Below are 27,843 nucleotides of genomic sequence, written 5' to 3'. Positions count from 1 at the left end.
GCAGAAGAAAATCTTTCCATATAGAATATAGTACATTACATACAGAAAAGTGTAATATGATCCTTACACTTAATGTTGTTTTGTTTTGTTTTCTGAAACTGCTGATGGGAGGTGTGGACTGAAACTTGTAAGATATGGCCTATGTGGCAGGATGTGTGAATATTCAACCAAGTTAGAGTTGGCTACTAGCCTGCCACAAATCATTTTTGACCTAGATAGAATATTTATGAGCTTCTTGTACTTATCTGTAACTATAATCCATTTAACTCATGATGTTCTTAACTTCAAAGATAATCAATTTAACCCTCACAGGGATACAAACAAACTTTGATCCCTTGCCATTTTTTTCTAGGAACAGTCTTATTAAGATGGTTTTGATCACTGTTCTAAAATCTAATTAAAATTAATTCTAAGGTACCATTCCAATTTTTTGTAACAATAGGATATTTTTGTATTTAATATTTCTTGAATTCAAGGACTTCTCAACTGAATTCTAGAAATCTTTTTCATTATGTTGAAATGCCCACATAATGAGATTTGTTGAACTGGGACTTGCCCTTTGCTCTGTGTTGCTCAGACTAGGGTGACTGACTGTTTAACTTGAGTTTGCTAGGGAAAGAAATTATAGAAGAGCCTTCAAAATAATTTAAAAACTGATATACCCAAGTTATCAAATACTTGTTTTGTGGCCTTTATGTAATGGTTGCTTTGGGAAGGGGCAATATCTTAAAAATCTTATTACCCAAAGTTCCTGATATTTTATCTCAAAATAATAAATGAAATGTGCAGAGTGTTTCACATAAAATCAGACCCATTCATTTAATGACAAAAACATAGAGAGAGTCCTTGGGAATTTGAAACAAGAATTAGCAAGAAGTTCAAAGTTTGAAGTAGTTATACACATGTGATCAGTCCTTCAATTCTAAGTGGAGAACATGAAAGGTTAGAGTATGGAGTAAGCAGAAGGAAAAAAACAAACAAACTAGGGTAGATTCTTTAGATGAGAGGATTTGCTTTTATTTATTTTCTATCTATGAATTTTATGTTAATTTGTTAGTAAAATATTTTTGAGTATCTAAAATATAGAATCTAAAAGAATGGTTGGTTTTCCTTTGATTTTAAAGTATTTGGATCCTTGACAGAGTTACTAGAGCCTAGTAATAATGCCCAGATGAATAAAAAAGCCTTAATCTCCGTTTAACAAATCCAGTCAGCACTTCAAGATGACAAAGAACTTCATGAGCTTTCGTGCACCAAATGAGAAAGCATACAAATTTCTAAAAAAGAAATTGTACAAGTTACAGTAGGAAATACAATGAAAAAAATACTAGTGAAGGTCTTCAACCTTCTCCCCTCAAAGTAGATAAATCCAGCCAAAATATAAGAAAAAAAGTAATGAGGTAAATAAAACTTTAGAAAAGTTTGATATGATAGACCTTGGGAGAAAACTGAATGGGAATTGAAAGGAATAATTCTTTTTCTTAGCAGTACACAGCACCCTCAGAAAGTGACTATAGAAAAGAGAATAAAAAGATCACAAACCAAATGCAGAAAAGCAGAAATATTAAATGTATTTTTTTACTATAATACAATAAAAATTACATTAAACACAGGGTGGCAGGAAGACCAAATATTAATTGGAAGCTAAATAATCTTATCCTAAAGAATGAGTGAGTCAAAGAATAAATCAATAATTTCATTAAAGAGAATGACAATAAAGAGACAATATACCCAAACTTAATTTATATCAATAACTGCTTACCTAAATAAAAAGGAGAAAGAGTAGATCAATGAATTGTACAGGCAAATTAATAAACAGACAGAAAAAAGAACAAATTAAAAATACCCAATTAAATAAAAATTGGATATACTGAAAATCAAAGAAAATGTTAATAAAATTGAAGATAAGAAAGTCATTAAATTAATAAATAAGATAAGGAGCTGCTTTTATTTTAAAACAAAATGGATAAACTATTGGCTAATTTGATTATAAAAAGAAAGAAGAAAACTAAATTACCAATATCAAAAATTAAAAAGTAAATTCACAACCAACATAGGGAAAAATTAAAGTAATTGTTATTAATTTTGCCTAAACTATATGCAAATTAATCTGACTAAGAAAAATAGATGAATGTTTAAAGAAATATAAACTTCCCAAATTAACAGAAGAGAAAACTGAATACTTAAAGAGGATCATCTCAGAAAGAGAAATTAAATAAACCATCAATGAGTTCCCTAATAAAAAATCCCCAAGGCCAGATAGTTTCATGAGTAAAGTCTTTCAAACATTCAAAGAACAATGATTTCTAATACTATATAAACTATTTGGGGAAATAGGGGAAGAAGGAAATCTACAAATTTCTTTTTTGATACAAATAAGGTATTGATACCTAAATGAAGGGCAGAAAAAAGAAATTATAAGCCAATAAATTGACAAAAAATATTTTAAAATTAAATTCTAGCAAGGAACTTACAGCAATACATTACAAAGATCATACTCTATGACCATATGGGTTTATACAAGCAATGCAGAGATACTTGGTTCAATATTAGACCAAAACCAATAGAAACCTTATTATCTCAATAGATGCAGAAAAAGCCTTTAATAAAATATAACACTCATCCCTTATAAAAACATTAGAGAACATTTAAATAACTTTCCTTAATATGTTAAAAGACATTCATCTTAAAACACCAGAAAGCATTATCTGTAATACAGACATGCTGGAAGCCTTCCCAGTAAAATCAGGGGTGAAGCAAGGAAATCCATTATCACTACTGCTAGAAAATGTAAAAAAATGTTAGGTATAGAAATGAGAGCAGAAAAAGAAATAGAAGGAATTAGAATAGAGAATGAGGAAACAAAATTGTTAATCTTTGTAGATGATATGATGGTATACATAGATCATTCCAGAGAATCAACTAAAAAAGTAATAGAAACAATTAAAAACCTTAGCAAAGATGCAGAATATAAAATAAACCCAATAAATCATCAGCATTTTTATATACCATCAACAATGCCCTACAACTAGAAACAAAGAGAAATTCCATTCAAATTAACTGAAGACAATATAAAATATCTGGAACTGTACCTACCAAAACAAAACCAAGAACTATATGAACATAATAACAAAATACTTTGTATGCAAATAAAGTCAGAACTAAATATTTAGAAAAACAATACTTGCTCATTAGTAAGCTGAAGCAATATAATAAAATAGAAATTGTTTATTAATCAAATCTATCAAAATTATTTTGTAGAGCTAGAAAAAATATAATATCCATCTGGAAGAACCAAAAGTCAAGAATGTCAAAGGAGTTATTAAGAAAAAATAAAATATGGAGGCCCACTCTTACCAGAACTCAAACTGTTCTCTAAAGCAATAATAATCAAATCAGTCTGATACTGACTAGGAAATAGTGTAGTGGAACAATGGAATAGATGAAGTAATCAACACAAACTAGTAAATGACAATAGTAACCTTGGATTTAATAAAATTTAAAAACTAAACTTTTTTGGAGAACTTATTGAAAAAGCTACTGGGGAAACTAGGAAATAGTATGTCAGATTCTAAATTTAGACCAATTTCTCATGTCATATACCAAGAGAAAATAAGAAAAGAAAATGACCTAGAAATAAAGGTTGATACCAAAAACAGAATAGTTTAGCTGTTAGGCATATGGATAAGGAAAAAATTTATTACCATACAAGACAGAGAATATTAAAAGAAATAAAATGGATATGCTTGATTCCATTAAATTAAAAATATTTTATACAAACAAAACGAATGCAATCAAGATTACAAAAGAAACAACTGAAAAAAAATTTATGGCCAGTGTCTCTAATAAATCTCTCATTTCTCCAATGTCTAGAGAACTGAGGCAAACTTATAAGTATAAGTCACTCCCCAATTGATAAATGGTTAAAGGATATGATCAAGCAATTCTTAGATGAAAAAATAAAAAAATATTTTAGTCAGCTGAAAAAAAAATTTAAATCATTATTGATTAGAAAAATGCACATTAAAATAACTCTGAGATACCACCTCACCCTCATCAGATTGACATGACAACGTGACAACATGACATGACTACAAAAGTAAATGATAAATGCCAGAGATGTGTGAAAATGAAACACTTATATACTTTTGTGAAACTAATACAACCATTCTGAAGAATGATCTGGAACCATGTACAAAGTGCCATAAAGCACCATATAACCTTTGACTATGGGCTTAATAAATCAAAGAGATCAAAGGTCCTACTTGTACAAAATCTTTAGAGCAGCTTTTTTTTTTTTGTGGTGGCAAAAAATTTGAAACTGGAGGGATGTCTATCAATTAGGGAATGGTTAGATAAACTGTGATATATGGTTGTAATGAAATACTACTGTGCCATAAGAAATGACAAATAGGATGATTTCAGACAAACTTGGAAAAACTTTTATGAACTGATAAAAAGTGAAGTGAGCAGAACCAGAAGAACATTGTATTCAGTAACAAAATGTTGTAGATTGATCAACTCTGCTGGACTAATCTATTATCAGCAATGCAAGCATCCAAGATAATTTTAAGGAACTCATGATGGAAAATGCTATCAACAGCTATAGAAAGAACTGTCAGTTCTTTCTTGCATGTGTGATATATATCTTTTTTCACAACACAATACAAAGGGTACGGAAAAAAAATTTTTATAATAACACTGGAATAACCATTATCAGATTATTTCTCATCTGGAGAGGAGGATGGCAAAGAGGGAGTAAGAAAATTTGGATTGAAAAAGGTCCAATAATAATTGTTAATTTTTTTCTACATATAATTGGAAAAAAAGGAATACACACACCTACACACACACACACACACACACACATGCACACACGCGCACACACACACACAAAAATGAACAACCATGACTCCAGTAGACACCTGTTGAAACATTCTTTCCTAATTCTTCATAAGAAGCTAATAGACTAGGAATACAGAATGAAACAAATTTTGCAGTTATGCCTATTAGAGCTTGTGTTTTCCTTGATGATATATGTATATCTCATAGGAAGTTAATGGGTTTCTGAAGCAGGAAATGTGAGAATGCTCAAAGAAAAAAGTGGCAAAGAAAGAAAACAGTAGCAATGGAATATTTTAATTCACATAAAAGAATAGAAGGAAGAGCAGGCAGAGAAACAGACAATCAGGAAATCTTGAAACTAATTTGTTGAACATATGATATACTTTTTAAAATGTTTTACATAAATCAGATTTTTTACTTCATGTAAGTTTTTATTTTTTTCTTCTTTATGCATGTAAATGTTCAGGTTTGTCAATGTTTTTCATTTTTATAAAAACAGGAAAAAAGCTAAAATTCTGAAAAAAAATTATTACAAATTTGGTGCATATTAAGCATTGGTTTCTTCCTCACCCAACTACAAAATTACTTAATGAGACTTTTTTTTTACTCTTTTGTTAGAAGTCCTGTGTTGGTGTTCCAGTGTATCCATCGCCATGTCATTTGCCTAGACTGTTTCCATTTATACTGTGTGACAAGATTGAATGATCGGCAGTTTATCCATGATCCAGTGCTTGGTTATTCCCTTCCTTGTGTGGGTAAGTCTTTTGTTTAATATTTTTAACCAACTTAAAAATAATTATTGACCTAAAATTGAGTATAGTTTAAGCAAATCTAAGAAATATTAACTGGTCTTAATGGTTTAATGACCAAATTTTATATTTATATTTATTTGTACATGTATGTGTGTGTATATATATATATATACATACATATATATATATACATATATATGTATTTAGTCTCTTATCACTGTACATTATTACCTATCCTTATAGATTCATTCTAGGGGTATCATAGTATCATTTCTTCAATCAACCACTGTATATATATATTTTTAGACTTAAATACATACATAAAACTTGTAAGCACTGTGGAAACACAAATGGGATATAAAATAATATCCTTGCCTGTGACGAACTTAGATTCATATGGTAAAGAGAGTTTTAAATAAGTAAAGTGGTATATGGAAAAGTATGAAATAATGTGGTTCAGAAAATATATTTAATAGAATTTTGGAGAAAGTACTGATTAGTGTAAACTAAGTCTATTAAGAAAGGATTTTTAGAACAACTAGATGAGCTAGTTGTAGAATGGCATTTAGATTCCTTCAACTATGTTGATACCGCTTTAGATCTACTTCCTTTGATGGTATTCAAGGCATATTTGGTTCAAATAAATTATAATCCATATATGTTCTCTCTCCTATTAGAATGTGAGCACCTTGAGAGCAAGAATTGTGACTTTTCTATTGATAGCCCCAGTGATTTGAACAAAGTATTAAATAAATGTTCTATTTATTTATTCATTCATTCATTCAAATCATGATCTATAGTAGGATCCTTAATGTCGGGACCTCAAACAAAAACTTCCATTAGGGCTCATGAATTGATTCTGGAGAATATATCGAAATGGATCTTTTTAGATTTTGATAACTGAATTTCAGTATAATTGATGTCCTTGGCAAGCCTATATATTTTATTTTATTTAAATGTACTATTCTGACAAGAGATTCATAAACTTCTCCAGAAGACAAAAAGAATCCTTGACCTAAAAAATATTCCTAAAAATTTTATCCTAAAAATTACATTTTATTACAGCCTTTATATCTAAATTTTTTATTTTTATTACAACCTATATATTTATTATAGCCTTTTTTTCACTGTGGAAAAATACATCTCCCTATAACTAATTGAAAAGTGGCAAATTCTGCTTGTATCTTTGTGATGTCAAAAGATATCAATTGGTGGGTAAGCTCCCTGTGGCAAACTAGTGGGAGCATATGGACAAGAGTCACACAGGATGGGAAGGCATTGATGGGTTGAGACTTGCACTGTTGGAAGGAATGCCCACAGTGATGTGATCACAGATTCATTTGAATATTTAAAAGCTTAAGTAATAAATTCTTAAAAGTCATCTCAGCACTAAAAATCATTTATATCATGAGCAAATATATGCATTTTTTCAGATAAACATTTTGTTTTCCAAGTTATTAAGATTTTAGCAACAAACTAACTTTAACTCTTCTTTTAAAAGCATACCTCTTGACCTCTGTATCTCTGAAACAAGTTAACTGTGTGCCCTTATCTGCAAGTGCTAATAGGAAATTTAACAAAGACATCTGTTAGAAATTATTTTTATCAGTTACCACCACAGTTTTGAAAGACAAATCTCTAAAGAAATGTCAAGTCTAAAATCTTCTGAGTTGTTTTGTTGACAGGGAACACAATAAATAGATACATACTATTTTTAGAGTTTAAGTCAAAATTCCTTGTTGTATTTCATTAGTTATGGCTGCCATAATCTTATTTGTCTCTGATAACTATTGTCAAAAGTAACAAACAAACCTATCTTCAAAGATCCAAGACAATTTTGAATTTGGAAACCCCCTTTGGAATATATTCCATGCCAAACAGCATCCCCTGAAAACTTGACCCAGCAGTGGATTCTAATCCATATATATCCTCTGAAACCAGCTTCTGTCTTCATTCCATTAAGTCCTTTGCCTTTCAGATATAGATAAAAAGTTCAATAATTTTAAACCTATCACTCCTCCAAAAGATCTTTAATCTCACTTCCATGAATAGGCATGGAATCTATGGCATTATTAATTTTAATTTTTAGAAGCAATAGTTTATATAATTTTAATCCTTTTGCTAAAAAACATACTTTTATTGACTCTTGACCATAATAGCTTAATATAATTTCTGTGTTTTACAAGATATACTTGTTGTATGTCATTTTACTATTTTGTAAGCTTAAAATGTCTGTCCATGAGGAGTCAACTGTAATTAAAGCCCAAGTGAATAACTCTCTTTGATATTAGTAAGTTAAAGACAGAGTTTCTCATTTTTATGAAGCAATAAATCTACCTATCAACCAACCAATTTTAAAGTTCTCAGTCCTAATTTTTCAGGTAACTGTTAGGATAACTGACAGTTTCCACTTCTTACTATTTTTAAAAAAATGTCATTTTTACATGTGTACATATCTCTGAATGTGTAGTCTTTTTCTAACCCAGTAAATATCAACACAATATTGCAAACTGAAAGACATTACTGAATGATTCATACAATTATATGTACCACAACTGTATAATATATGTATTTGTTGATGCTTTCTGACTCGTTTCTGTGAACAAAAAAGAGAATTTCAATGAAAAACCTATACTTGTGATTGAGTTGAGGAGTATATATGTTTCATACTACTCTGTGGCTTCTAGTTATACTGAAACTAGAATAAATCTACCTAGAAGGATGTCATGGGCATTACTTTAAAAAACTAGAAATTATTAAGTCAATTTTTGTAGCACATGCTGAAAATTGTACATGTTCTACTTTCATTTCTTTCTTTAGCTACTTTGAGTAAATTGCCACAAAGTCCCTTCCAAGTGTTTGTTATATGTATATAAATACACCAAGAGGTATATTATAGCATGGTAGTGACTCCATCCTTGGCTTTCCAAGGCTCTACCATGGGAATGCCAACTCTAGTAAGTTCTGCCAATATGAAAAGACTTTGTGTCCATTGCAAATGGACTGTATGTCTATAGTCTGAGAGCCAGCTAAGTTTGAAGAGGATCATTCCTAGAAGATTGTCCACAAAGTAATAAGTGTATATGCATATATCTATATATGTATATTTGTGTGTATGTATAAAATGCAAATATGTATATATATATATACATTACATAGAGAGAGGCAGAAATATAGAGAAATAGATACAGATATAAGCATAACTCCCCAAACTATATACCTACACCTATCTGTGTGTATTCACACACCATTAGACAAACCTACTGATGAAATGATCTCCTGAGGTTGGAGTGAGGGTGGAGGGCTACGGTCTGCAATGGTGGAGTACCCACACAGAAGAAATCAGATCTTTTGAGACATTTGACAAGTTCCTAGCTAAAGATTTCCTAAACATATTTCAGCAATCCTTAACAAACATTAGATTCTTTACACAGTATTAGCTTCTACCTGCAGCACCAAAACCACTGAAGCCACAAAATCTCATAAAAATTTAGATGTTAGGGGAAGGGAAATGAGATTAGGTAAGTTTTCTGGTACTTTTTACTTATTTTTCTTCCAAGTCCTCCAAATATTAGCTCTGTCTCATATTGGCAGATGATTTTCCAAACCATATTGATTCTACCACCTTTTTTGGTGACAAACAAAATCTTGTTTAAGCCGCTGACAAATGTTATGATTACGATTTGGATGTGTGCTACTAACTCTTCCTATGCCTATATACCTTTTTTTGTGAAAATGTTATATGCTGTTCTCATAGCTAAAAGATGATGTGAAAATCCATTTTATTTTAAAACAAGAGGTGTTTTGAACCTATGATGAATAAGCCTATTGTTGTATTTTATATCAGTTAAAAGAAAATGTATGGAATATATGGAATAATGGCTGTAGAGATAGCCTCAAAGTCAGGAAGACCTGGGTCCAAGTATGCCTCTAATATATACTAGCTCTTTCATTCGGGTAATTCACTCAATCACTAGGTGGCCCAGGGAATTGTTTAAAACTAAAACTACAGCGAAAGTTCCAATTGGTTTTGATTAAGGAATTCTTATAGAGAGAAATCATGAGTTTACTTAAAAAAATTAAAAACAAAATATGATTAGAATTTCTGTAAGCCAGGCACTTCCTGCTGCATCTACTCTTGGGCAAACCCTATCATAAAATTCCATACAACAGTGCACCAAGAGAACAAAAAATAAAATTGTTTGGATGAACTCAGAAGGAATGAAATCACTAACAGCCCCCAACATTGTCCTTTCATTCCACCTATAATGCAAATGGATTCACATTGTTTCTCATCTGCAACAAATCTTGCTTTCTAATTTTAATTGAGAAAATCAATGTGGAATAAATAATCAACTCTTGCCTTAATAATACTTACAATTTATATGTATTCCTCTCTCAGCCTTCAGTGAAGCAGGAAGCCTTGTTAAATAAACCATAGACTCTTTTAACTTCTGCCGCCTAGGAAAGAGTGTATGTGTATAATTCTTCAATCAAGCTAGTGCTTTGCAAACCAATATTAAATAGAACATTATGTATGTATCTCCATCATAAAAATGGTGGCAGGATAGAGTGCTTAGTCAATAATGTAAGAAGAATAAAGCATGCAACTATTCTTGTTGTCGTCTTGTTGTTGGCCTTTGCCCCAATGAATATTTTTCTTTGTGAGTTTTTAGAACTGTTTTCCATATTGTTATTTTCTTCTGAGTTTATGTCTAGCCACCAGAGTAGCTTTTTTTTTTAAATCATCAAGTTCATTTTTTGTTGTTTGCTCATTTTTTCATTTGAACTTCATGTTAAACTTTGACTCTGCGTATGCAAGGATGGGGAGGCACTCTTTCCAATTTACGATGTGTGTGTGTGTGTGTGTGCGCGTGCTATTTGCAAAGCTAGTTCTAAGAGGTCTAAAAATGTTCAGTGCTTCCAACTGTGGAGTGATAAGGTCACTATTATCCTGGTCTTTACTCAGGAAGGGCCCCTGCTTTTCTGTAGCCCCAAGCACAGACCTCTTGGCTCTGGAACTGTGACCAGATCCCCTATATTTCTGGGTCCCCAAGCACTAGGGCTTCTCACCAATCTGGAACTATGACCAGGGCCCCTATTGACTTTTGATCAGTGCCTACAAAGGGTCCTCTGTATTCTCTTTCTGACCAGTTGTCTGTTCTCCTTTCCAGTTTTGGGATGAGAGCTCCCAAAACAGTTGCTGCTACTGCTGCAGTTGCTGTTGCAATCACCTCCAAGGTCTACCCTGGTGTTCTCTCTGCTTGCACTCCTGGCCAATTTATACCTGGGGGTCTCAGATTATTGTCTTTCCAATTATAAATTTATAAATTGTCTTAGTCTGGAAAAATGTTTCCTTCTGACATTCACTTGGCTCTCCTACTTCAAACTTTGATGTGAAAAGTTATTTTAAAGTTATTCAGAGGTGAATGTTGAGCATTCAGCTGGGTTACCACCCATATTCTATCTTGATGCCACTCTTCCAGAACACATTCTTAAAAAAATGAAATGAGATATAATCTGAAGGAGAGGGAATTTATAAGGTGGGTGATTAGACTCTGGCATGATCACTTTGACTTGTACAAAATGCAGATTAAGATTTTTAAAAGTTATATATCTTTAAAACATGTCACCTTGGAACAAAGATGTTTTTTATTTTGCTTTTGACCTGTCCTTGACTTTGTGATTTTGGACTTTTTTTTTCCCATTGAAGCTACATGAGGTATGCTTGTTAAATGTGCTTTTGACACAAAACTGAAAAGGGTTAGCTAACATTAAGTTCAGTACAGTAATCAGAATCAAAAATGATCTCTACAATCTAGAAAAATGAGCCAGAATAAAGATGAAAATTAAAAATGATTAATGGAGAATTTGTTCTTTGAGTTTCAGCTGTCAAAGAAATTAAGGGTAGGCAGTAGGTCTTACATGTGGGTTTCCCATTTACTTCTCTAATGGGACTACTTAGATTACTAAATAATAACTCATTTGTGGAGATGATTGGTATCAAAGAAAGGAATTTAAATAGAGAAAATTACTAATTCTGCTCCTCAATTTTAGATTCCTCCAACTCAGGGAGCCTTTATTCCATAGTGTGGCTTTAATTTAGAGGGGACAATTTTCTTGGTCCTGATTAGACCACATCTAGAGAACAATGTGCAGTCTTAAGTGCCCCATTTTATGGGAACATTTTGAAGTTCATTTGGAAGAGGATTACCAGGATGGTAAGAGAACTAGAGAAAATGTCACATATAAGATAACTTGAAGTAATGGAAGATATTTAGTGCAGAGAAGAGAAAAATGAAGATGAGAGGGCAGCTCAGAAGCCAGATAGTATCATCAGGTATGTAAATGAGCATTAAAAGGAAAAGAGATTAGGTTTATTATGTTTGGCCCCAAGGGGCAAAACTAGAAGCAATGTCCAATGGGCAGATTCAGCTTTGATGTAAGGAGAATCTCCCTAACAATTAGCGATATCCAAAAATGAAATGCTCTGCCTGAGGAGTTAGTGGGTTACCCTTCATTGGATCATTTCAAATATAATGGCCACTAATTATCAGTATTTTAAAGGGCGTTCTTGTACAGGTGAAGGTTAGGCTAGAACATCCCTGAGGTCTTTTCCTATTCCTAGATTTGCAAAGGTATTTGAATGTTGCCTTTCTTTGTATCTCCAGCACTTAGCATGGTGCCTGGCATATAGCAGGCATTGGTGAATGACCCAAGAATTTATAAATGCTTATTGATTTGACATAACCTAGATTCTCTGTGGCCAGAAGAAGAAACCAGTATTAAAAAAGACATTATATATCTTAATTGTATTAGAGGGCTGGTTTGGGTATAATGGAGAAAGAGTAGATGATCCCAGAAAGTAGAAGGAGAGTAAGATGGATTTCCCCTTCAGTCTTCTTCAAATACGTCCCTCCACTAACCTTGCCTTTACTCCCCTCTAATAACTGATTAATGGAGGACCCCTTTCCCTTAGGGAAACAGTGAAATCAGCTCTATCCCCCTTCAATATGACAAGGAAGTCAATAAGATAACAGACACTTTATTCTAACAAATGGTGGTTAGGGGTAAGATAATCAAGATGTCTACAGGTTGGAGTTTATAGGAAAGAGGGTAAGGAAAGTCTCTATCTGTCTAAAAATATCTTTCTCCCTCCCCCCAAAATTGAGAGACCCAGGCTTGTCAGCCTGGTCTCTAAGAGGCTCAGGGTTTGGTGACCCCCTTAGCACAGCAGAGTCAATGTCCAGACTCAGGGTATCACATGAACTGTATAAGATCTTCCAATGCTGTTCTTTTCAGGGTTTGCTACAACTCTTGGTGTCTTTGGGGGGAGGGGTAGTTAGGATCCATGAGGGATTTTGTGTGGCTCAGGGGAGAAATCTCTGATCAGCCTGTCACCCTTGGCCTCTCAAGCAAGAGAGAGATCAGCTGTCTCCCCATGAAATGTCCTCTTCCTTCAAGATTCCAAACCTTCTTCACCATTCCCCGCTGTGGATGCAAACCTCAGCATATCCTCTAGGCTCTGTCCCTCAAGTCTCTGGATCATTCCTCTATCACATAGTGCTGTCAAAATTTTAAACAATGAAAGGAAGGCCTTCACTGGCTTTTATGGATGCTTTATGAGGACTTTATGCAAAGTCATAGATAATAACAGCACAGTTTGTGAATGTTCAGAATTGGGTTATTATTTGCATCAGTTGAGGGAATTCTCAGGACAATGTAATCATGGATTCATCAAAGCACCAAGTGTTCTGATTCAGTAGTTAAGTGCCACCATTCATCTCTGTTGTTCATCAATTTTTTTCCCATTTCTGATAAATACTGGGTTAGATTATTTCTGTGACTGCATCTTTTCCCTAAGACCTACTCACACCGATTCTATTCCAGTTGTTTTCTTTTAAATATGCACAGCCTATGTTTGATGATTCACACTCTCTTAAATATTTCATTACCTACCCACTTAGAACCATAATTGCATACAGGAAAAAAGAACTCATATTTGATTACATTTTCTGGTCTCATCCTTTTTTAAGTCATGTCCAGATGCCCATTTTCTTTTTTTAAGTCTCACATCAATATTTTATATTTTTAACTTTTAAGGTAAAGAAAATGCAATCCATCAAAAAAGAGGGCATCTGTGATATACCTAGCTGTTGTGTTCTTGTATATCTAGTAATTCAGTGCCCATAGTATTTGTCATAGCATTTTGTGACTTAACATCACCATGTTGTATTGAATATCATCAATGTTCCTTTGGAAATGTTATATATTGGTTGAGATGTCTTCTATATAAACACTGGTACTTTAAAGGGATAGAACAGCAGTCAGTAATTTAACAAATATTTCTATGCCAAGAATTGTGCTAAGTATACAATGAGAATACAAAAAAAGGGTAAAGAAAATATTCTGTGATGTCAAGGGGCTCATATTCTGTCCAAACCCCATTCTTACCCCAAATAGTCTATAGAAATGGTCTGCTCCATCAAGGGTCACAGTATTGAGATGCTGGTGTCAATTTGTTCTAGGCTACAAAGTTGTTAGATCTGTCACATCATCACTAAGCAACTTCTCTATCAATGTCTCCTCCATACTTTCTTCATTTCTTTTCTGAATGAAACCCTTTCTGCCATCATCAACAAATCTTCCATTTACTTCTAATTCTTTCTTGTCTTTCCTAACCTCTTTCATTTTGGTAAAATTTCTCAGCTTCTGCACAAAAACAAGTCTGACCTCAAATAGACAACACCAGCCAATCAATGTGCTTCTTTTCTTCTGCACACTGAACCCAGGGGATAGTCTTTGAGGGTTCAGTTCCTCTCTTTTATGTTCATTCATTATTGGATGCACAGTAGATAGTCCCTCTACTTCTAAGACTGTCTTTCTCTCCTTTTTTTTTTTTAACTTACATCTAAGGATAATGTCCAATCCCAAAGCTCTTCCAAAAGGCTGAGGGTCCTGGAGACTTGGTTTTCAAGTCTAAGCAAAAATTTGGCAAATCTATGTTTTTAAATTTTCTATGACACTCATTCCTGATGCTACATGTGTTATATGTGTATATATGAACATGAAAAAGTACACTGCGGAATGAGAAAGGTCTGACTTAAAATAAGGCCTTTGATAAGTAGTAATTGTGTGATCCTGGGAAAATTACTGAACCTATCCATTCCCTTCATTTTCTCTAAGAACTATAAGTCTCAGATCAGCTATAGAGCATTTATAATATTAAAATAATAGGTCCAGGCAGAGATATTTTGGTCTAGATCTGTTATGTCATCAGTGGAGGAAGCTTTCTATATAGTAACTTCATTCATCAGAGAAGATCATTCATTCTAATATAGTCTTGGATCACTAAGAGAGAAGTGATATGACCTTGTCACATAGCCACTATAGTGAAAGGCAGAACATAAAGCCCGATCATCTTGCTCCAAAGTCATTCCTTTTACCCCTATATCAGTCTGTCTTTTCATTTTTGTGGTTCAGTCATGTCTTACTCTTCATGACTCCATTTTGTATTTTCTTGGCAAAGATGCTCAAGTAGTTTTCCATCATTTCTTTCTCTAAATCTATCTGCTATGTCATGCATTATAATCACTAAACAGATATTAGTTGAATTAAATCCTACAAATTTTGGTAATATATTGTAGTCTACTCATGCTCACCTTGTAGCTCTCCATTGCACTTTAAATAAACTGAAACATATTCTTTGGAAGTCATGATAGTCCATCACTTGAAGCTATACAGTATACAGCATGACCAGAAAAATATTGACATTAAAAAGATGGATCTTTATTTCAGGGAGAAGTATTGGATCATTAAAAACACAATAGAGTTTCCCAAAGGCCATTCAGTTCAATTTATTCCTCCTGTATATTTTTTGGACCCAGTGAATTGCCCATCCACCCTAGTTATATAAGATAAACAAACTGATAATACATCTTTGGGTTGTCCATCCAAGTACATATCATCATTTGGACAATAGCCACTAGGAAATAGGATTTGGAAATAGCTTTGTTAGATAGTGTTGTTATATGTTGTACATCACATAGCACATATGGCACCCATTATGTTCTTGTTCATATAATTAAGTTATAGCAAAGTTACACATTAAGTAATTTGATGAGCCAACTTGACATACCCCTGCTATGGTTGCCATGCTATTTTAGTAATATTCAGAGTTCTTTTGCTCAGATTAATTTCATTCCTAAATATGTTTTTTCCTTGTTTTGGTTTTCTTTCCTTCCCTATTCCTTCTTGACAGAGTGGGGAATGGTGGGAAATAAGTTTTTTTTTAATTTTTAAAGAGATAGTTTGCCTGCTTTGAATATGTGAAAAATTAAAACCTCTTTCAACTGAAGTTTTACTACCTGCACTAGAAGTGTCTGAAAAGAGACTAATGTGTGAAAAAGATAACTGCAGGGAACTTTGCTTGAACAAGAATTATTCAGAATAGTTAACTCTGAAAAAATTATTTTAAAAAGTTTTTGTTTCCTTCAGCAAAGTAAGGCATTTCCCTTTCTACTTTTCATTGGCATTCACCAATTTTAATTACTGTGCAATACTATATCTTTTATACCATGTTAATATTGTTGATATTAGAAAGTTGTTGGAGGGGAAGTGTTTCTGTTATGCATGAGATTTTTAAGGGGTTTCCTATATACTAAGTATGATTCACAAAAATTCTGATTGACCAATTTTTAAAAATTGGAACAGTATTATAAGTTATTGGGAAGAGATCTTAATCTTAAATCTTAATTGAAACATAACTCAATAGTCCCAGTTGTTATGAGGGTTGATGCACAATATGTTATTGAAAATTACATTAGTGTTAAAAGTCCATTCAGTTGTAATCTTTCTTTCACCAATATAAATATTTTTGGTTATTAGATCATTTGAGTAATGATTAGAGTTTTAATCTTGTAAATTGTGTCCCTTCCCTGGGCACTTCTGCAGCTCCTATTTTATGTACAGATTACTCTAGCCTCCATGGTAGTGGTGGTCATTATTAAGTATTAGGCATTTATTGTTTATATGCCATAGGACAAGTATTGGGCCAGGAACAGAAGATAAAACTGAAGCTGGCCCTTCCCTCAAGGAGCTTATATTGTATGGATACCTATATATACAAGGTAATGATAGGAAATAGAGACACAATATCCTGATACAATCCTGTGTTTGAGCGGAATTTTGAATAAAACAGACATGCATTCATTGCACAGAGACCATACTTTTATTTTAGCTCTGACCTGTGATTTCCAAGATTTCAGACCTGTGATTTTCATTAGCCCAATGAAGCAATTCCCTTGATCAAAGGACATCAGCAAAAGTCTTGCACTATAAAATTTAAGAGTTGAGAGTGACATGTGGAAGCAAGGGCTTAAGTGATTTCCCCGAGGTCACATTTCCAGTGTGTATCAGACCTAGGACTTAAAACCAGATCTTCTCCTACTGCATGTTGCCTTGTCTAATGTACATATCTGTTATATACATAACTTTTTCTTGGTAGCTATGAAGTATAAAAATGAATCCTAAAAACTTTTTGTTGGATAAATGGAGAGCTTACATACAATACCATCCATTGCAGAACAAAAGCAAATAGCAAAATCTATGGATGGTTACTGTGAAAGATAAGATCTGTGTTATTACAGGTTGGTTATAATTTGAGTCAATGAGGATTTGTGTGACAGGAATTTAAAAAAAGCATTGCTTACTGGATAAATTGAATGCCCACCTTCCTTTGTCAACAGTTATATGCACCACTAGCTATAAGATCATGCCTTTGTTTTTGTGTGCATGAATGTGGTTAAGCTATAGTGTGTCATTAGATTTTAAATGCTGCATTACTTAGCTGGACCACCACCATGGTTGCTGAAAGACTGCAGATAATGAAGAACAACAAAGCATTAGAAAGTCTTCAAGATACTACAGCATCTGCCTAGTTTTCTTTTGCCCACTCAGCCTCTTAGAGAATTCTCAGGAAATAAAAGTGATGCCTTCTTTGGAATAGATGCATCATTTTTAGCAAAGCAAGGGCCTTATTTAGACTTTGGATCTGAAAAGAGATGTGTATTTTTCCTAGCTGTGTGACCCTGGATAAATCACTTAACCCCCATTACCTAACCCTTATCACTCTTCTGCCTTGGAACCAATACAAAGTATTGATTCTAAGATGGAGGGTAAGATTTTCTTTTTTAAAAAGAAAGGTAGTTATTTGAGGCAGGAATTGTTTAAAATAAATATATATGTACATTTATATATACTTGTCATATATAAATGAATCTACATTTATAACTAGGCTCTAGTAATAACTCATTGTTGGCTGTTTGCTATCATCATCAGAAGCCTTTATTGAGGACCTACTAGGGCCATGTGAGGTAGCCTACCTCATTCTGGTCCCTTTTTAAAAAAATGCCATGAAGTAAGAGTAGAAGTGATATATTCCATCTCACTGTATGGTGTCTTGTAATAATGAGACGTCATGCACAGAAATGGCTGTGAGCTGGTGACCTCCAATTCTCTTTGAAATAATTATAAATGTGCTTAATGGAGATGATTTGCATATTCCTGAAAGACAACTTGTAACTTTTAGCAGGACAAAGAAATAGTTTAATACATAAAAGACATATTAATACAACAAAAAAGGGGTGGTTAAGTGTGCTAGTATGACTGGCAAAAACACTCACCAACCTTGAACTAGGTAACACTCTGGCACATTTCTAGAAGGTTCAGCATGATGTGTCCTTCTCAGATGTATCATGGAGTGGTAGAAAGAAGACCGGAACTGGAGCCAATTGAGTGAAATTCTACCATAATTCTAGTAAAGTTAACAGAGGCACAATTTGCTCATTTGTATAATTATTATTGTTATTCAGTAGTTTTAGTCATGCCCAACTCTCTATGGCCCCCTTTGTTGTTTGTTTGTTTGTTTGTTTGTTTTTGGCAAAGAGACAAGAGTAGTTTGCAATTCCATTCTCTAGCACAATTTACAGATGAAGAAACTGAGACAAACAGTGATTTGCCCAGGGTCACACAGCTAGTGTCTAAGATCATATTTGAACTGAGGTCTTCCTTACTACAGACCTGCACTATCCACTGCACCACCTCGATGCCCCTCATCTGTATAGTAGAGAAAATGATTCATATCTTATTTTGATCATTGGATGATTGTGTGCAATTCAACTGATAGATCTTAAAATATCAGAAAAATGATAGACTAAAAATGATAATAATTCTGATGGAATGCTTTATGCGTTATAGTGATAGAGAGCCAGATCTATGATTTCTTTGATATAGGAAACTTTCTGATGAGGAAACTCCCTCTAGAAGAGTGGTCCATACTTCCTATGCAATTGATCAGTTTAGATCTTTGCATGAGACACTCAATTTTTAAGTGACTTATGCAGAGTTTCACAGCTACTACATGGCCACCCCCCTCTTTTTCCATTCATCTCCTAATAGGTGAGAACAAAGAAGTAATCCTTTCATTTTCTAGTCTCCATATTCTTACCAGGATTTTTTAAAATTGGGATTTTGTGCATATGGATGTGTATGTGTATATTTGAATCTAGGTCTCTGGAGAGGAATTGGGAAGAACATTTATGAATAGAAATGATGCAATAGATAGAAAAAGAGATGGGGGCAGTGGCATTAGTATTTTGTTTTGTTTTGTTTTGTGCCCTTTCTCATGTTAAAAAAAAAATACAAGTACATATGTCCTTTCTTCCTCTCCTAGCCCTCAGCTCCTTCCTATGTGTTATTAGTCACCTTCCAGTTTAGAATAGATGATCCCTGAGGTCCCTTCCTGCTCAAACACTGTTTGACTGTGATTCAATAATTCTTAGACAGTCACCAGTTTATTGTTACCTCCAGGTAAAGAGAGGGCCTGCTGGAAGTGAACCTGTCCATCAGACTCTCTTTTGCTACAGTAATGTGACATAATGGTGCTCCCTAAGGTGTACCTTAGCTATAGTTATCATCTTTCTCTACATGCATCATGGCATAAATGCCCAAAGTTGCTATGGGCAACTTGCTAACATATTGGCTGGAAACCTCACTTTAAAATCTGGGCTGCCAACCAAATATTGCAGAAAGTGTTTCCTTACCGTTTACTGCCCCCCCATAGTTTTTTAATTATGAAATGAGCTTCTCTCTTCAATAGAGGAGCTCTTTACTTTTATGAGTTCTCTTTTAACATAGAGTTTGCTTGGCTTTATTTATAACTTTGCTTTTAGTTTATACCCAGAAGGTCTAGATTAGCCCTTAACTGTATTAGGAGTCCAGGGTTGGGTGAGCGAAACTATATATAGGCCTAAAAAGATTGATTTTGAGCCTAGATTCTTTTTATAAGAAGTGATATAATTGGATATGTCATGTACAACTTAAGAGTTTCTCCCCGGAGCCATCCTGTTTCCCACCCACCTCTCTAGTTAATTTAATCAATTAATCTGTAGTTCTGGTTAGATTCCTTTGTCCTAGAAAGTCTTTGGGAGAAATTAAAATCATAAAATCATAAATTGAGAGCTGGAAAGGACTTTAAAAACCCTCTAGTCCAACTCCCTCATTTTAGATTTGAACCCTGGTCTTGTACATCCAAGTTTACCGCTCTTTGCATTCTACCATAATGCTTTGGCAAAGTCGAGGCCCCCATACCACTTTTCTCTGAGTTATGTGGCTTGAAGAAGTCATCTAACCTTTCTGAGTTTTGGAAATCTTATTTGTAAAATCAGAATAGTTTACCTTCCTGAAGACATGGGAAAGGTTTACCTGATTCTTTGAAGGCCTTTCTAACTATAGGACATATGTGTCCAATATGATCCCCAAGTTATAGGATAAACAGAGCCCTTGTATCTGAAGCTCCCTATGGTTATGAGGACTTCATCAGAGAAATTAATAATTATTAAACTTTTAAGCATTATTTATTTTCTCAAGGGGAATCATTCATGCTTCTTTAACTATTCTGAACAATTTATCATGGCAACTTTTAAATAGTTAGATCTACTTGAAATATATCTCATTATTTCATCTAGGTGAAATCAGAATAAGAGCAGGGACTATTGTGCTGGCTGGTGTTTGTGGAAACAGACCTTCTTAAACGACTTGGTTTTCCCTATATAAAGAGGCCAAATAATTTTGAGTGAGCATGGATGCTAATTTAGGGATTTATGAAGTATTCCTGAGTTTATACCAGCAGTACAATCCCATTTACATTCTGGAGCATCTGGTAGTCCTCACCATTTATAGAGTCCTTATGATATTTGGAAGTTATCCTTGATGGCAGTGTAGAAATACTATCATGAATGTTTAAAATATTGATTGATAGTAATTATACTCTCACTTATCATAGATTTTGAGTTAGAAGAGATCTTAAAGTTGACCTAGTCCAACCCATCATGGAGGGTTATCAGGAAACTGAAGTCATCATAAGTTAAATAATTTGCCCAAGTCATCTCATGTAGTAAAAAAAAAAATGGATCTGGGAATCAAACTCACCTTTTCTTTTTCTTATTTTCTTATTCCAATTCCAGTGTTTCTTCTACTAGTCCATGATTGCAGTCTCTCTCTAGAGTACTAAGGATATTCTAAGGTATTATACAAATATCTGATGCTGTTCATATTTTGTCTATAGGATCATAGAATAAATATAGCATTTATCTGGAATCTTTTAGTTTTACCTTCAATTTTAAACCTCTAAAAGGCAAGGCAAAGGAAGATCAATAATCCTTTCCCTGTAGGAACTGTGCCTTGTGGACTAATATCATAAGTAGTGTAATGATCTGAATTATTGAATTTGTATAAATCTTTTACTATTCCTCCCTTCTTCTCTAAACTTATGGATAAAATACATGAACTTCTTTAATACTGGAATATTTTCCTCTATGGTTATCATAATATAATTCAGAGCTATAAATAGTAACTTTGATCTTTTAGCCAAGGAAAATGATGGAAGTTTGACCAGACACATAACAAGCTAAAATCCTAGACATGCAAGAACTGCTCATATATTTTGCTTATAGAATTAGATAATTTTTGAAATTAAAGGTTTACTTAGGGATCTGCCAATGTAGCGTTCTCTAACCTCTGTCTCTGAGCTACTACTTCAGGTACATTTCTCATTATGTACTGCACTCAATGAAATTTGCATGCTTACATAAAGCTTTGATAGGCTCATATTGAAAATGTGTAATATGACAATACATCTGCTAATGTTTAATTGAAGTAATATATATTAACGTCAATATATTGCATTATTTTGGACTTTCTCACAAACTGTGGTTTATGAAATCAGACATATTCTTCCATGTAGAGATATTTTCCTCTTTTTTGTAAGAATTCCATTTTTCATGTTTGTCATCTATAATTTCACCTAGATGAAGTGCTGAAAGATATATTTCAAGTAGATCTAGAATTTCATCGTTTTGTGGAGGAATTAATCACATTAATTAGATCAAAAAGTTAACTAAATACCAAAAAATTATGGTACCCATAACTACAACCCATTTAGAAATATTGGAGTAACAATGGGGAAAATGTTAAATAGTATTTTAGGTAGAAAGGACTTTTAAATAGAGGAGGATTTAGTGAATAGGAAATCATTAATCTAAAATTTATTTTTCGATTTATCTCTTTTGTGAATTTATATAGCTTAAAAATGATTCAGCATTCTATGGTGAAGACCAATCAGTACTCCCTGATTATACTTAAAGGATCTATTCCCTTCTTTCCTTAGCTGTGACTGCTCTACTTACTTAATATAATAATAATATAAAGTACAAACAAGGATAAGGGAGAAAAACAGAGAGTCAGAATGCTACACTAAATCTGATCTTTAGAGTTTCAACTACATTTTATCATCTAGATACATCATTGAAATCAGTGTTACATATTAGATTAAATATTAGAAGTTATGGAGTAGATTGGATTCCCTGAAACGGCATGAAAGTGTTTATAATATCTACAGACTAAGTGTTAGAGTGAAAGGAAATGATAGCCATACTATTTATCAAATTGTATGATAACAGAATAAGCTAGTGAATTTATCTCTCCATACACTCAATCTCATTTACCAAGATTTGGATCAAATGTGAAACCTGATATGTGGAAAATACTGTACATTGGAAAGTGTTTTCTAACTGCATTAATCACTTGAAAACCTTGTGTAACAGGCTTTAAAGGACAATCTAAGTAGGCTTTAGATGACAATATATTATGTCTCCTGTTCTTCTCTGTTTAACCTGAGGAATGTAGAAGCCTGGTTAGAGATTCCTAAGAACATTTCTTTCACTGGTAGATAAGTGAAAAGTTTTTCAAAATATGCAGGATAGAGGGGCATTTAGTTTGCACCTGCAAAATTAACTCTCAGTTTCACTATAGGAATAAAGGCTTAAGGGGAATGAAATGTTTCTTCCTGTCTTATGTGGGACTTCTTTATCTCCTTTTTATTTTATTTTTTATTCTGCATATAATGCAAAATAGTGTCCAAAATTCAGAGCAGAACAGAAAAAGAGAGATCACATGCAGAAATATTGCTAGGTTTTTAAAGTATACAAGAAAAGAGAGCTGTTAATTTTAAAGCTGTCCCACCTGTCTATTTTTCTACGCATCTTTCTTATGAAGCAACTTCTTTCTTCTTTTCATATAAAGGTTTAGTTCCAAGAGTTCATTGCTTTAACCAGTGACCTAAACTGCTTTTAAAAATCTATTGAGGGGGCAGCTGAGTGGCTCAGTGGATTGAGAGTCCGAACCAGAGATAGGAGGTCCTGGGTTCAAATCTGAACTCAGATACTTCCTAGCTGTGTGATCCTGGGCAAGCTACTTAACCCTCATTGCCTAGCCCTTACCACTCTTCTGCCTGAGAACCAATACACAGAATTGATTATAAAATGGAAGGCAAGGATTTAAAAAAATCTATTGATTACCCTTTAACCTAGCAATACCATTACTAGGTCTATATGTCAAAGAAATTATAAGTGGAGAAATAGATTTAATTGTACAAAAATATTTATAGCATCTCTTTTTGTGGTGACAAAGAACTAGAAACTGAAAGGATGTCCATAAGTTGGGGTATGGCTGAATAAGTTGTGGTATATGATTGTAATGAAATACTACTGTGCCATATGAAATGACAAACAAAATGATCACAAAATAAAACTTGAGAAACCCAAAGTGATGCAAAGAAAAGCGAGTAAAACCAAGATAATTTTAAAAATAGAAAAAAGCAATAATATACAAAGATCAATTGTGAGTGACTTAACCATTACTAACCAGGCAAGGATCCAGGACAACACCAGGACTTAGGATGAAAAAGGCTCTGCACAGGCATAGACAGAACTGACAGAATCTAAATGCAGATTGAAGCATACCATAGTTCACTTTATTTCTTCCATGAATTTTCTATAGTATAAGTAAGGCATCTTGTCTCACTATATAATGATCACGGAAATATGTATTATATAATAATGTGGGTACAAACTATATAATATTATCTGCCTTCTTGAGGAAAGGGAGAACATGTGAGAGAGGGAGAGAATATGGATTGCAAAATTCCAGAAAAAAATATTTAAAATTGTAAAGCCATATAATCTGGACATTTTTTTTTAAACCCTTACCTTCCGTCTTGGAGTCAATACTGTGTATTGGCTCCAAGGCAGAAGAGTGGTAAGGGCTAGGCAATGGGGGTCAAGTGACTTGCCCAGGGTCACACAACTGGGAAGTGTCTGAGGCCAGATTTGAACCTAGGACCTCCCATCTCTAGGGCTGGCTCTCAATCCACTGAGCTACCCAGCTGCCCCCAATCTGGACATTTTTTTAAAAAATCCATTCAAAAATGTTTTTAGTGTCCTATGTTAATTACAACAATCATCATGTGAATTATATAACAAACCAGACAAGAGATACCAGTCAAAGAGCATAGCATTTAGAATGAGATGAAACCTCAATGATCGTCTAGTCCAACTTCCTCATTTGACAGGTGAAGAAACTGAGGTATAATGAGGTTAAGTAACTTACCCTAGGTGATAGAATGAATAAAACATCAAATCTAAGATTCAAAGACAGGTATAGTAGGGAGGATAATTTTTTAAAAGACAGATGCTACTCTGCGAATTTGGTTGGTCTGGAGAAATGAAGGTTGTACCATTAGCATGGCTTCCTTGTCTCTTGTAAAACAATTAACTCCAAGTAAGTCAAGATGTTAGATGTAAGTAATGTTTCTTGTTTCACCATATGACAAATATATCACATTGCAAACATAGAAATATTTATAATATGATAAAACATATATAATCTATATCATATCACCTGTCATCTTGGGGAAAGAGAGTGGAGAGAAAGGAAGAGAACATTGATCTCAAAATGTTAGAAAATAATTATTGAAATTTGTGTTGACATATAATCTGTACCTATTTTTGAAAATTTAAAACCCTATAAGATCTAGTCAAAACTAAAATTGAAAAATATGAACTATCAAATGCATAATAAATATTCAATAGAATAGAACTATGATAATGAGACAAATTCAAGAATGGATCAAAATATTGTGGACTTAATATAAAATTGCACTAAAACAAGTAACTCTGGGGGGAAAAGCCACAGATGTAGAGTTCTAGTGGAATCCCAACTGCCCTAGAGGTTTTCTTTTTCTATCTAGCATCGATATCATGATGAATGTGAAAGCAGAAGAGAACAGCATCTCTTTTCATAATCATACATGTGATTTATTAGTCCACATAAATGGAGGTAGAATAGCCTTATGCTATGTATGAAGGGAAAAGTAATTCATGATTAGCAGAGAAAATAGTGAGCCCAACATTGCACACCTGCTTAAGAGGTTCAAGTCTTTGAAGAGTTTATTACAGGTAGGAGCAAGACCAGATCCCAGTTAAATCCAGAAGAGAGCACCTGGTCTTAGATAAGTGGAAATCCTTTGTTTTCAGTCTATGATCTTGAGATAGCTGTCCTCTCTTTATTTGATCAGGTAGTGAAGTGGTCTTCACAGTTAACCCATATCTCTAATGCTTAACATATTATTACTACTAACCCATCTTACTAAGTTTAATTCCTACTTTCCTTAGATCTGCAATATCTATAGATTTAATATTTTCATCTATTCATAACCATTTACATTCCGGAGAGTATTCTACTTGATTGCATACTTTTGTTCTTGCTTACCATCTTTTCCTCACGCATCTAAGAGATTCAGTTTGCTCCTCTCCTTACACTTATATAATGGGGTAATACATGTATAATTCCAAGCTTTGTGGAAGACCAATTATATAAAGCCACAGCTATTAATATTCCCTAAATCACTGAAACTGAACTGCTGCCACATCAGAGACCATCTTGGGATATTCTCCTTCCCTGCAAAGTTAGTTTTAATTAAGTTTTTGTGTCTGGAAAGTGAAAATCTAATTTTCTTTTTGACATTCTCTATATTACCATTTAGATAAAATGATGAAAATAATTAATCCCTCTGAAGCAAGAGTAAGTATCATATGTATAAAAATATTGCATCTAAATAATACTACTAATCACCAATCTGCTATAATTTGTTGTTGAAAGTTCTTATTAAAATTATGATGTTAGATTTATTCCTTATTATTAGACACTAAAGTTTTACCTAAAATGAGGGGTATCTTTATATTTCTACTATTATTCATTTTAAAAATTCTTTTAATTTATCAGAGTGCTTCATGTTTTATGAAATACTTTTTACATCACAACCATGCAAAGTAGGCAGTAGAAGGATTATTTTCTCTATCTTAACTCTTAGGATACTAAGGCTTTGCTTTTCTCATATTTGTACTTGAGTATTTCTTGTATCCTTGGTATTTTTCTTAGTATTCTTAGTATTTTCTTGTATTATAGTATTTCTTGTATTCATAGTATTTTTTGCTCCGTTTCACATTTAGATTAAGTTTTGGTCCTGAAATATGAAGCTAAATCTCTCCATTTCAAGTGCAGCATTCTTTCCCTTCTAGTCCTCTGTAATAACCAGACTGGCTAGAGAATAGTTTGTTTAGGACAGTTTTTAAAAACAAAGTAGAAAAGATGGGTAAATATGGAATATATGGTCTTTGGGGAAAAATTCAAACTTTATCCAATAGTTAAGAGATAGTTAACTGGAAGTTCTTAAATATGGGCGTGATACATTCACAACAAAATTTTAGAGAAGTCTACTAGACAATGTCAACTGCAGTTGTAAAAGGTGAAGCAGTAAAGAAAAGCTATGAAGAACTATATATAGGACCCTCCAAATCAAATCAGTGTGCTCTTTGATATTCATCAACTTCAGTTCAAAGGAGGGAATGGGTGAGGATTTTGAGAAACATTTTGGAAAAGATGAATCAGGATGAAGGAATGAAAGAGATGTGATTTGTAAACTACCCAGATGGCTTATGCATTGAAGGCATTTAAATATGATAATTATGACAAATGAAATAATAAATATTAAATTAAAATTAAATGATAATTATTTTAATGTGATAATAAATATGACATGATATCATCATGAGGACCTTCTTCAAGAAAAAAATTAGGAGATGCCAGATGTCCTGAGATAAATATCAGAAAAAAAGAAATGCTATTGATGTGGGAGTCATTCCTGAAGCAGCTGACAGAGGCAGTAAAATCACTGACTTATTAGATCAAAATTAGTAAAAAGCCAGAAGAAAGAATAAAACTAAGAAAAAAATATGACACTTAAGTTAGTCTATTCAGTCCTGACCTATTTAAGCAAGTAATTGATAACAGAAAGTGAGAAAAGAACAGAAGAAAGAACTGACACTGATTATAATAAACTTATACAGAAGTGTAACTGATATAAATCAATTGCCATAACAAGGTGACCAAGGGATCATGTAAAGCACCTTAGTCAGCAAACAGTTGACTTCCTGGAGAAGTAGTCAAATAAAATGTCATTTCTTATAGACATTTACCTACAATGTATGTCTTACTACACATGTTATATTCAATTCAGTAAGCATTCATTAATTGTCTCCTATGTGTCAGGTGTTATTTTCACCATGAATGACAGCGAAGCCATTTCATTTGGATTCTAACAGCCTCTGATATGTTAATAGAGGAAGAAGAAATAGTAAGCAAGCAAGGGACAGCTAGGTCACTCAGTGAATAGAGAGTCAGGACTGGAAATGGGAGGTCCTGGGTTCAAATTTGGACAAGTCACTTAATCCTAATTGTTTTGCCCTTACCACTCTTCTGCCTTTCTGCCTTGAAATCAATACTTAGTATT

General features: G+C 33.3%; 1 protein-coding gene across 4 annotated transcripts in view; it reads left to right on the top strand.

Annotated features, from left to right (window-relative positions):
- The window catches only part of PRKN (parkin RBR E3 ubiquitin protein ligase), a 1,990,036-nt gene that overhangs the window by 1,348,000 nt on the left and 614,193 nt on the right, over positions 1-27,843 (top strand). For all 4 annotated transcript variants that reach the window (XM_007484868.2, XM_056814364.1, XM_016429709.2 and 1 more), the window contains one exon: positions 5,464-5,600. In XM_007484868.2, the coding sequence (XP_007484930.1) occupies positions 5,464-5,600 (137 nt within the window). The remainder of the gene's footprint in view (positions 1-5,463; positions 5,601-27,843) is intronic.

This window comes from Monodelphis domestica, chromosome 2 (assembly GCF_027887165.1).
Source record: "Monodelphis domestica isolate mMonDom1 chromosome 2, mMonDom1.pri, whole genome shotgun sequence".
Classification (NCBI taxonomy): domain Eukaryota; kingdom Metazoa; phylum Chordata; class Mammalia; order Didelphimorphia; family Didelphidae; genus Monodelphis; species Monodelphis domestica.
Note: the sequence above shows the minus strand (reverse complement) of the source record. Positions and strands in the feature narration are given on the sequence as shown.